This window comes from Oncorhynchus nerka, linkage group LG25 (assembly GCF_034236695.1).
Source record: "Oncorhynchus nerka isolate Pitt River linkage group LG25, Oner_Uvic_2.0, whole genome shotgun sequence".
Lineage (NCBI taxonomy): Eukaryota > Metazoa > Chordata > Actinopteri > Salmoniformes > Salmonidae > Oncorhynchus > Oncorhynchus nerka.
The window spans coordinates 28144641-28157537 of record NC_088420.1 but is presented as its reverse complement, the minus strand read 5'-3'; the positions used below and the strand labels follow the sequence as shown (position 1 = coordinate 28157537).

The following is a 12897-nucleotide window of genomic DNA, read 5'->3' as shown; positions in this document are numbered from 1 at the left end:
CTCAAAAAGTTCTACAGCTTCACCATCAAGAGCATCCTGAACGGTTGCATCACCGCCTGACATGGCAAGTCCTCGGCATCCAACTGTAAGCTGCTACACAGGGTAATGAGTATGGCCCAGTACATCACTGCAGCCAAGCTACCTGCCATCCAGGACTTATATACTAGGCAGTGTCAGAGGAAGCACCAAAAAACTCCAGTCACCCAGGTCATAGACTGTTCTCTCTGCTACCGCACGGCAAGCGGTACTGGAGCACCAACCTATTATCCCACACCGTGACTGGGTACCGGTAGCCCCTGTATTTAGCCTCGTTATTGTTATTTTATTGTGTTACTTTTCATTTTCTACTTTAGTTTATTTTTGTAAATATTTCTTAACCAACGATGCAGTTCAATAGATAGAGTTAAGGGCTTGTATGTAAGCATTTCACTGTAAGGTCTAAAACTGTTGTATTCGGAGCATGTGAAAAATGTGATTTGATTTAACACATGTTAATGCAAAAATAACATGCAAAACAGGCAAACACCCACCACACACACACAAAGGTGGGACCCAAAACAGATGAGGCTCTGCCCCACCTGCCCTGAATGACGGGTCGCCTCTGAGCCCGAGACACTCAATATGTGGTCTCAAGACTGGTCTTGAGTACTACAACACTGCAACAAATATTATGGTTGAATGGAGCTATCAGAATTGTTTGGGAAGGTCTGCTCAATCCAAGATTACAACCAATCGATTACAGCACTACTCTAAAAATGGAGAAGGCAGATGGCAGTGGGAGGAGGTGGGGAACTGCTCTGTCTGCCCAATATAAAAGATCAAAACTGGCGGAAGAACAAAAATAGGATAAATAGGAAAGTTTACCAATGTCATTTGAGGACCAGGATGTTGACAGCTGTGCCATACAGATTGCAAAATAGCTGGGAGGAGATTTTTGATGTACCTATTCCATGGAACAGGGTGTATGAGTTTATATATAAAACGACGCAAGATTCAAGACTTTGCTTTTCAGCTAAAACTATTGTACAGAATTCTTGTAAGGGGGTCTAGGATGGTTGAGGGGCAGCTCTTGGGGGGGAACTGTGGGGGGATCTTGGGTGGTTGGTGGCTTGGCGGTCGGGAGCTTACGCCAGTGGCTGAGAGGTCGCTGATTCGGGTCCCTGATTCATCTTGGTGGGAGATCTGTTGATGTGCCCTTGGGCGGGGCACTTAATCAACCCTGGTTGCTCCTGTAGGTTGCTCTGGATGGAAGTGTCTGCTAGATGACTGAATGTAATATAAATGTTGAGCGACTTCACTGCAGGTAGATTGTATGTTTTTAAATTATATTTAAAGAAATGATATAAAATAGATCAATTTAAATTATTCTGTGACTATTTAAATTGTTCATCTTGATAGTTGGTAAAGAGGGCCTGCAGAAGTAGAGCCAAAGATTCCAAAGTATCCTAGAAACTGAAACTGTTTTGTGGATGTTGATACCCAGTTTAAGTACAGGCAGGGTTAATGAGATAGGACTTTAAATGTACACACTTGGTTTGCAGCTATATGCGGTTCACACACAGCCTTTGGCTTCCTCACGTACTGAAGTGAAAGAGTCTTATCAAATGTTTTTCAAAGCGTTTTGCTGTTCTCTTCAAAGTCATATTTTCATGCTTCCACAGATGTTATCATGTCATTTACTATGTAGGTCCATCTTTATAGGTGGGTCCATTTGTGTTGGTTTTATTGCAGTCTTCGATATAATTTTCAAGAGTAAAGGTTTTATGTCTATATTTTTGTGATATTGCTGCTTTGTGTTTTGATGGAAAGATAACTGTCATCTGAGAGCATTTTTAAAACAGAGTTTTTTTTGTTTATATGTGTCATTGTAGTGAATGTGTGTCCAATCCATGCTCAGTGTTTGCATGTCAGAATACGTGCATTTGTGCCTACATGGTCAGCAGCATGCATAGGCCTTGTGGATATCTGAGGCAGATAATGACATATACAATTGTGTGCCAGGAAACATAACTTGATTAGCAGCTAATGCTCCTTGCAGCGAGCCCATCGATCTTCATCACGGCCGCCCATACCCTTGTGCTGAGTATGTATTTGGACAAGTGTAGTTGGTATATGTAGAGAGTGAACAAATATAATAAACATGTAGATTAAAACCCATTTGAACCTAGCGGTTTTAAATTGAGATCTGATTGTTCATGAAAGGGATGACACTTTCCTATACAAGCTATATTTCTCTCACTGTTTATTTGAACCCACGCCGATTCATCAAGCCTTGTCAACTCAATCTCAAACAAGTTATGGTGAGGAGATTCAACTTCGATTCATAGAGCTATGAGTGTGAACCACACCCTTAAACCTACATTACGATATATGCCTCATTACCCCACCATTCACCAATAATAATCGTTTCATCCACCCATATATCTTCCCTGACAGCCCTCCATTTGACTACTGCGGCCTTGTCCCACGGAATGATGTCATGGAGTCTCTTCCTCGTAGGTGGTCTGGCAATTGGTTAGAGGAAACAGAGTAGCCAACAGTTGATTTTAGGGGTTACTGAATCCACACGATTCAGTGAGCTTACCTGATTACCTACAGTTTGGGTCTTGAGAAAGAAATTGACAGTCATTGGTGTTTCAGTCTGACATTGTGCACTATTGCAATTGGTCTAGTTGGTAGTAGAGTAGATCGGAAATATCACACCGGGAACACAGCATTCATCTCATTGAAGAGAAAAGTTATTGACGCAGAGAGCTTTCAGATTTGTTTCCCATGAAAATAGATAAGAATGAGAGGACTACATATTAGTGCTGGAGCCTAAATGTGGATCATGTTTTAAATCAAACACTTAGAGGGGTCAACAGATCATGCATTTGTGTGCCTTAGAAATTGAGACCAGAGTGTTGAACAGTTGAGCCAGTGGGTGACACTAGAACATTCAGCCATCTTGTTATGATTGTCTCAAGATCACCACTCTCTACAATTAACCAACGTTACAGTTGTTGGTTGAGGAGTTTGCTCTAGAGAGACTAGAAATGATTTGTAATATATGCTGATCATAAGGCTTAGAAGTCATTATGTTAGAGAGTGGTATCTCAGACCAGTAGAAGTGTGTTTAGATGTGAACTGAAATTGGTTTTCAATCATTTACTTAGTCACAATATTTAAATTAGAATAATATTGAGAAGGAAGATTGCCATATTTTAATCAAATGCATAACATTCAGGAAAATGATACATTTTGTGTGCAGCACATTTAATCAAAGAAATTCTTTCAAATATGAATATATGATGTTGTTTCAGATGCTTAGTTCTTGTTTGTTGATGATCGTCAGTTTAGCAGAGCCACGGTGCCTTACAGAAGGTCCTACAGAATTTGTCCATAGAGCTGAAGCCTAAATGGGCTGATGACCATTTGAGCTGAGCAGGCTAGGGAATGCAAACTCTTTTTCTCCTCTGAGGTTTTCAGCATGAGGTTTTATTTACACATCTGACCAAAATAATCCTATACACAGGAAATTCTTGTGATTGTGAGTTCCTCTCCTCAAATGGTGGGAAGTGTATTTATTTCTACAGGCATTCCTGATTTGCTCTCTCAAAGTCTACAGTGAAGGTTTCAGAGGAATATAAATGTAAGCTATATTTAGAAGTCTGAGTTTTTTTGTCATATGTTTCATGATTATGTTGTCAATAATGCTCTGATTTCATGCAGGTGTCATAGAAACCCCTACAAACCCACTGCTTATTTATACAGTATGAAACTTTACAGTTCAATACCATAACAACTTTAATTCACAGTAAATCACATGTGGCCTCAAGGAAACAGATGGCAATGCTCTGATTGATTCAGTATTTGTGTTAACAGCACTTTTTGCAATGGGGAATTTGTTTAACTGATAAACAAATGAATGTTTACTAGTGCCCATAGCTCTAATCCTGGTGTAGTATGCAGTGCAGGGTTATTAAAAATGTTTCACTTTTCCCTTCAGAATGTTGGTTTATTATTCAAAGGTGTAAATCTGTTTGAGGAAGAACATTGAAAACCAGCTGCAGGATTATATTTAAGCAACAAGGCCCGAGGGGGTGTTGTATATGGCCAATATAACACTGCTAAAATATGTTCTTATGCACAACACAACACGGAGTGCCTGGATACAGGTGCCCTGAGGCGTCTTATTGCTACTATAAACTAGTTTCCAAGGTGATTAGTAAAAATACATGTTTTGTCATACCTGACCTGTGGTATATGGTCTGATATACCATGGCTTTCAGCAAATCAGTATTCAGGGCTCGAACCACCCAGTTTATAATAGAGTACATGACTGTAATGATCTTTAAGTTTAATAGGCTAAGATTGAATGTGTTACTTTGTACTGTCCTTTCTTTCAATTTACTTATGTCTATTTTCATGGAATAAAATCAAGCTGACTTGCGATGTATTTTTTTAGTTTATTACACTTTTATTTTACATTCAAGATGGAAAAAAAATAACATTTTACATACGTTTTTTTCAGCTACCTTCTAAAAAACTATTTCCACTTTAACATCTAAATTCAACATCTGAGAAGCAGAACAGAATATAACACACACAACAGTCAAATGGCAGGCACTCAGATGACAAGCTCAGAGCTCCTACATATAAACCATAGTTTTCCTAAACATTTACATTTACTAAAACAACATCCGTACACTCTTGGGCGTTTATTAACTGTTCTCTCATGACGATAAATCAACTGAAAGACGAACTGCAATGGTATTTTATGCGCAGCTGCACATCGGAAGAGAAGTTAGCCTATAATAACAATAATCGCAATCATGTTTTAATCACAGTCTTTATTGGCGCCTGAAAAAGATAATTGTCGAAGTCATTTTCTCTCTCCCCACCGTATCAAAATGGTGACACTCGCGCGTAATATCTTGCAATATATATTATTTATTTTTTAGATATTCCCATTATATTATTATTCAGATATTACCTATTTTGTTTTTAGCATATCACTCTGCCTATTTAAAATGTAGAACTTTCTCAGGGCACGTGAGCGATAAGTAACTGCAAAGCGGGAATCCCATCAGCTTGAATTGGTGACTTTGGGGGTACAAGCCTGCCTCTGTTGTTACACCAACGCTGCTTTTGTGCATTTGGTTTCCCTTTTTTGATAGGATACTGTCTATGCTAAAACCTTTGGATTTGTCCGTTGCTCTGCTAGGGACAGTGGGTATAATTTCCATTGTTCTATACAGCATAGATGAGTTCAAGTTCTCCGTGCAACCGGACAGGATAGGAGGCCCATTCTCCCTCCCATCAAAGGCTAGTCTACTGTTGTCTGCTTCACTCGCATGGAGGGAAGACGCTCCTGACAGATGCGCTGTGTCCAAACAGACCCTGTGCTCCTGAACGGGTATGCACCTTGGACCGTGTAGCGCGTCAGCTGATTGTGTGCCATACATGTCCTGCATGGATTCAGTTTGGATTTGATTCTGCACATTACATTTTTGTCCATGGACAGACCCACTTTGCTGCATCCCAACATTGTTGAACTCACCAAGAACATGTTTTAAATCTGAACTACGTTGCTCAAAATGTCTATGTTGTTGTTTCACCTCCGTGCCCACCACAGCCCAATCTCCAGCTGACATAGGCCTACCCATCCTCGGGTGAGCATCAGCTGGAACGTTATGAATGGGCCTCTTATCCTGTCCTGACGGGTTCGTGGAGACTGGACCTCTTTTCCTCTTGTAAGTAGTTTTGTACTCTGCGGTCTCTTGGCCCTTTAGTTTTCTCTTCCTCCGTCTATAGTTCCCGTTCTCGAACATGTCTAGACATTTGGTGTCCAAAGTCCAGTAGCTGCCTTTCCCGGTACGGCCCTTTTCTCTCGGTACCTTGATGAAACAGTCGTTTAGAGAGAGGTTGTGGCGTATTGAGTTCTGCCAGCCCTGCTTGTTGTCATGGTAATAGGGGAAGCCGTCCATTATGAACTGGTAAATGCCGCTCAGCGTTGCGCGCTTGTCTGGTGCGCTCTTGATGGCCATAGCGATAAGTGCAATGTAGCTGTAAGGAGGTTTTTGCAGAGATTCCTGCCGAGTTGGGAGGAAGCCCAAAGCGGGAAGAATGGTACCGCCGTCGCCTCCATACAAGTAAATCAGGGACGAATTGGGGAAATTGAGCGCCGAGGGTGGAACTCCAAGCACTCGACTGTGGTAAAGGCTCATGATGCTGGAGCGCTATCTGCTTCCCAAGGAACTTCAGCTCGTGGGGAGAACTGCTCTTGGAATGATGGGATCCCAGTGTCTGCCTCACGAGTCAAACAATGTTAAATAATTGTTTAACATGTTTTATGTTGACTTTTCATTGGAAAATAAATTGTCTATCATAAACACTGGTTGTGTTCTCAGCCCACCCACATTAATTAAAATTTCATTGCTGAAAGCCCCAGCTCTCTCCCCGCGTGTCCCCTGCGTAGGCCTACCAGCCAATGGTGTTCTTGGTTATTCCCACATTTGTTTATAGAATTAGTCTGTTGATAAGTCTGCCCACCCAAGTTGAATCAAGCTGTGTTTATTTGGAAAAATTTCAGGGCACCCAATACATAAACGCACTGATCTGATGTTTGAAATATCACGTCCACCCTTGACGCTGAAAGTTGCTCACACAGAGAGAACAAGCAAACACGGCCGAGTTCTTTCTGGGAGTTGCTGTGGGTTACTTGAAATAAAAACAAAGTGTATAAAAGGAAAATAACTTAAACCTTTTTTATTTTAAAGGGATAGTTCACCCAAATTACAAAAGTACACATTGGTTTACAAAGTTACTGTTGAGTAACTGATTACATGTGGGGTGACACAAAACATTTGGTCAAAAATGAGGTAGACCTATGTGGATAATGGTCATGCTTAAACAAACAAACTATGAAGGGATATAAGTGGCTACAATCTACACTTTTTTTGTAATATAATTAAATGTGTTTGGCCAAATCATCCTCAAGTTTCTAAAAAATGACTGTGTATTTGTATTTCTTAAGGATCCCTGCCAAGGCAGCAGTTACTCTTCCTGGGGTCCTGCAACATTAAATCAGTTATATACAATTAAAAATATTTCATGACATGACATTTCATAACACTTTACCCAAAACATTTAGTTTATTCCCTCAGGCCACTACTCCACTATCACATATTTACAATACAACATCCATGTGTATGTGTGTGTCTTATCGTATGTCTGTTCCTGTGTGTGTCTCGTCACAATCTCTTTAAGGTCTATTTGTAGCTGTTTTTAAAAATCTGATTTTACTGTTTGCATCAGTTACCTGATGTAGAATATAGTTCCATGTAGTCATGGCTCTATGTAGTACTGTGCACCTCCCATGGTCTGTTCTTGACTTGAGGATTGTGAAGAGACCTTTGGTGTCATGTCTTGTGGGTAATGAATGCATGGATGTCCGAGCTGTGTGCTAGTAGTTTAAACAGACACCTCGCTGCATTCAGCATGTCAACACTTCTTACAAAAACAAGTAGTGATGAAGTCAATCTCTCTTCCACTTTGAGCCATGAGCGATTTACATGCATATTATTAATGTTAGCTCTCTGTGTACAGTTAAGAGCCAGCCGTGCTGCCCTGTTCTAAACCAATTGTAATTATTTTACGAGGTCTCTCTTTGTGCCACCTGATCACACAACTGAACAGTAGTCCAGGTGTGATAAAACTAGAGCCTGTAGGACCTGCCTTGTTGATAGTGTTGTTAAAATGGCAGAGAGCTCTGTATTATGGCCAGACTTCTCCCCATCTTAGCTATTGTTGTATCAACATGTTTTGACCATGACCGTTTAAAATCCAGGGTTACTCCAAGCAGTTTAGTCTCCTCAACTTGCTCAATTTCCACATGATTTATTCCAGGACTTAGTTGAGGTTTATGGTTTAGTGAATGATTTGTCACAAATATATTGTGTTACTAAATTAAGTTACACTATATATAGAAACATATGTGGACATCCCTTTAAATGAGTGGATTTAGCTATTTCAGCCACACCTGTTGCTGACAGGTGTATAAAATCGAGCACACCGCCATGCAATCTCCATAGACAAACACTGGCAATGGAATGGCATTACTGAAGAGCTTAGTGACTTTCAACAAGGCACCGTCATAGGATGCCACCTTTCAAACAAGTCAGTTCGTCAAATTTCTTCCCTGCTAGAGCTGCCCCGGTCAACTGTAAGTGCTGTTATTGTGAAGTGGAAAAGTCTAGGAGCAACAACGTCTCAGCTGCAAAGTGGTAGGCCACACAAGAATGGGGCCATCAAGTGCTGAAGCACGTAGTGAGTAGAAATCATCTGTCTTCAGTTACAACACTCACTCCCGAGTTCCAAACTGCCTCTGGAAGCAAAGTCAGCACAATAACTGTTTTGTCGGGAGCTTCATGAAATGGGTTTACACAAACATTTGAATGAAAAAGACTGGGTTAAAAATGGGAATCCTTCTGAGTAACATTTCCTTAGGAAAAGCTTATATTAGCATAAGGTTGTTGGTTGAAGTTTGTGTCTTTATCTCTTTGTTCAATTAATGTCAGTGGTATTCATAATTTACTCAAAAGTAAGGCTATTTTCCTGTTTTGCAAAAGGTTTAATGCAGACTTATACTTTCTACAAGAGACTCATGCTTGTTCTTCTGATCTAGCTTTTTGGAAAAATCAACAGGGTAACAATATCTGGTTATCATATGGCAACAACCACTCTGCAGGTGTAGCAGTTTTAAGAGGTGCATTTAAAGGGAAGGTCATCAATAGTAAGACTCACCACTCTGGACATTCGTTAATTTGAACAGTGAAATGTTTTATTAGGGAATATCTATTCAACAAAAACAAACAAAACAACATGATATTATTTGAAGAAGAGATGAATAGTTAAAGGTGTATTTCAGGTTATCCAAATTATCTTAGGTGGAGATTTATTTTAATTCTGGGGACTAATGTGATGTGACAGATATCCCCCTCCTAATGGAGCCAGCATGGTTAATTCTGAGTTTAATCATCTATGTCTTGGTCTTAGATTATTTGATATTTGGAGATCTAAATATTGAATAAAAAGGACTTCACCTTGTGTAACAAGGGCATGTCCAGACAGTAATGAATTCATTTCTGGTTTATTTCTAATTCATTAGATAACACTGTAAGCAAGCTATCCATTGAATCATCAATTCTTACTGATCATAAAGTTATATTCTTATCTGTAAATATGAATGGCTCTGAAGTTAATAAACCGAATCAGAGTTTTTGGAAACTCAATAGTAGGCTGTTGGAAGATGATAATTTAAGATGGGATTCTAAAGATATTATACAAGAAAATGTCAATCTTATGGGAACTATTGGGAATTAATCCAGCATGAAATAAGACAAACAGCCATGAAGAAAGGTAAATAAATTGCTGAACTTAAAAGATTGAGGCAATAAATACTTTCTCTAATCTCTATGGAGGACCTTGATGAATAGAGAAAGGGTCTGAATGTACAAAGAGAGAGCAAAAGGGCATTTGTATGATCAAAAAGGAGATGGTTGGAGGAAGGTAAAAAATGTCAACATTTTCACAATTTAGAGAAAAAAAATCAAAATCTTTCTTCTACTAATAAGCTTAATATAGATTGCAAAGAAAACGAAAACCTCTATTTTTGTAGGTATTTTTCTTAAACTGAATTGTTGGTTAAGGACGTGTAAGTAAGCATTTCCATGTAACACCTGTTGTATTCGGCGCATGTGACAAATACAATTTGATTTGATGTCTGCTTTTCATGACTCAAATACTATGCAAAATTCATAGAAAAAGAAGACTTCAATACTGTAAGTCTTGTGATTAATTTGTTTCATTTAATGAAATTTTAAAAAGAATCTCCAGTGAATGATGGCCTTATTAGGGAATTCTATAGATATTTTCATGAGGATATTGTTGAATTTATATGTAATGTCTTTAAGGAGGCAATTGATTTAGGGTTCCTGCTTGTTTCTATGACAAAAGGCCTCAGTTCTGTAATCCCCAAACCAAACAAAAATCCTATGATGTTAGAAAATCGGAGACGAATGACATTAATGAACAATGATGAAAAGCTACTTGCATCCATCTTTGCAGAAATACTTTAAAAAGGTATTAACCAAATCATTGATGATACCCAGTCTGGTTTTATGGAGGGCAGACATACAGTTGAAGTCTGAAGTTTACATACACTTAGGTTCGAGTCACCTGTTGCTCCTACCCTCTACTTTTTTGAACATTTTGTTAAAAATCGCACAACATTTCAGCGCCCTGCTACTCATGCCAGGAATATAGTACGTTCATATGGTTAGAATGTGTGGATAGAAAACACTCGGACGTTTTTAAAACTGGTTAAATCACGACTGTGGCTATAACATAACGTGCGTTACATCGGAAAGCGCAGGAAAACCTGATCACAGAAAATGGAAATAAATATCCTTGCGCCACTTCCAGCAATTGTTCACAGTGAGCCGAATTAGATAAGACCGAGGATTCAACTCCCACGGCATCCCCATGTTGTCTAGAGTCTTGTGAATTGAATCATCTTTGATTCTTGGTTGAACCGAATCAGGGGAACCACTTACCTCCAGTCTCCGCCCAGATCATTTGGAAGAGCTCTCTCGTGAAATTTTTTCCAAGACGACAGCTAATGATTTTTACATCGCCTCCTGATGATTTTTATCGCTTATTAACGTTTACTAATACCTAAAGTAGCATTACAAACGTATTTCAAGTGTTTTGTGAAAGTTTATCGTCTACTTTTTGAATTAAAAAAATGACGTTACGTTGTGAAAACGCTGTTTTTTTCGTTTATCACACAGTCTACATATAACGATATCTTGGCTTTATATGGCCCGATTTAATCGAAATAAAGACCCAATAGTGTTTATGGGACATCTAGGAGTGCCAACAAAGAAGATGGTGAAAGGTAATGACTGTTTTCTATTTTATTGTGCGGTTTGTGTAACGTCGAAATGCTAATTATTTTGTTTACGTCCCCTGCGTGGCCTTTGTGTTGTAGTGTATTGGTGCATGCTATCAGATAATAGCTTCTCATGCTGTCCCCGAAAAGCATTTTAAAAATCTGACTTGTTGCCTGGATTCACAACGAGTGTAGCTTTAATTCGATACCCTGCATGTGTATTTTAATGAACGTTTGAGTTTTAACTAATACTATTAGCATTTAGCGTAGCGCATTTGCATTTCCAGAGCTCTAGTTGGGACGCAAGCGTCTCAGGTAGAAGCAAGAGGTTAAAACTTGTTTTTCAACCACTCCAAAAATGTCTTGTTAAACAAACTATAGTTTTGGCAAGTCGGTTAGGACATCTACTTTGTGCATGACACAAGTCATTTTTCCAACAATTGCTTACAGATATATTATTTCACTTATAATTCACTGTATCAGAATTCCAGTGGGTCAGAAGTTTACATACACTAAGTTTGGCTGTGCCTTTAAACAGCTTGGAAAATTCCAGAAAATGATGTCATGGCTTTAGAAGCTTCTGATAATAATTTACATAATTTGAGTCAATTGAAGGTGTACCTGTGGATGTCAATTCAAGGCCTACCTTCAAACTCAGTGTCCCTTTGCTTGACATCATGGGAAAATCCAAATAAATCAGCCAAAACCTCAGAAAAAAAGTTGTAGACCTCCACAAGTCTGGTTTTCCAAAATGTCCAAATGCCTGAAGGTACCACATTCATCTGTACAAACAATAGTACACAAGTATAAACACCATGGGACCACGCAGCCATGATTCCGCTCAGGAAGGAGACGCGTTCTGTCTCCTAGAGATGAACGTACTTTGGTGCGAAAAGTGCAAATCAATCCCAGAACAACAGCAAAGGACCTTGTGAAGATGCTGGAGGAAACAGGTACAAACGTATCTATATCCACAGTAGAACAAGTCCTATATTGACATAACCTGAAAGGCCGCTCAGCAAGGAAGAAGCCACTGCTCCAAAACAGCCTTAAAAAAGCCAGACTATGGTTTGCAACTGCACATGGGGACAAAGATCTGACTTTTTGGAGAAATGTCCTCTGGTCCGATGAAACAAAAATAGAACTGTTTGGCCATAATGACCATCATTATTGAGCAAGCAGCATACCACCCTGCATACCACTGCTGGCTTGCTTCAGAAGCTAAGCAGGGTTGGTCCTGGTCAGTCCCTGGATGGGAGACCAGATGCGGATGGAAGTGGTGTTGGAGGGCCAGTAGGAGGCACTCTTTCCTCTGGTGTAAAACATATCCCAATACCCCAGGGCTGTGATTGGGGACACTGCCTTGTGTAGGGTGATTTTAAATGGGTGTCCTGACTCTGAGGTCATTAAAGGTCCCATGGCACTTATTGTAAGGGTGTTAACCCTGGTGTCCTGGCCCTAAAAAAATTTGCAGGGCCTCCCAGGTGGCGCAGTGGTTAAGGATGCTGTACTGCAGCGCCAGCTGTGCCACCAGAGACCCTGGGTTCGTGCCCAGGCTCTGTTGTAACTGGCTGCGACCGGGAGGTCCGTGGAGTGACGCACAATTGGCCTAATTTTGTCCGGGTTAGGGAGGGCTTGGCCGGTAGGGATATCCTTGTTTCATCGTGCACCAGCGACTCCTGTGGCGGGCCGGGAGCAGTACACGGTGTTTCCTCTGACACATTGGTGCGGCTGGCTTCCGGGTTGGATGCGAGCTGTGTTAAGAAGCGGTTGGGTTGTGTATCGGAGGATGCATGACTTTCAACCTTCGTCTCTCCCGAGCCCGTACGGGAGTTGTAGCGATGAGACAAGATAGTAGCTACTAAAAACAATTGGATAACATGAAATTAGGGAGAAAAAGTGGTAAAAAAAAATCACGGTCACCTAATAATCCCCAGTTTACAATTGGCTCATTCATCCCA

At 40.1% G+C, this 12897-nt stretch overlaps 1 protein-coding gene across 1 annotated transcript; it reads right to left on the bottom strand.

Annotated features, from left to right (window-relative positions):
* Positions 1 to 4436: 4436 nt before the first annotated feature.
* On the bottom strand, positions 4437 to 6461 carry LOC115109338 (forkhead box protein I2-A-like). The gene has a single exon (XM_029634131.1). It carries the CDS (start codon positions 6207 to 6209, stop codon positions 5004 to 5006), a length of 1206 nt encoding a protein of 401 aa, XP_029489991.1. The 5' UTR covers positions 6210 to 6461; the 3' UTR covers positions 4437 to 5003.
* Positions 6462 to 12897: the final 6436 nt, after the last annotated feature.

Excerpts from the sequence above, each read along its gene's own strand:
- LOC115109338 (XM_029634131.1), bottom strand. The coding sequence starts at position 6,209 with ATGAGCCTTTACCACAGTCGAGTGCTTGGAGTTCCACCCTCGGCGCTC.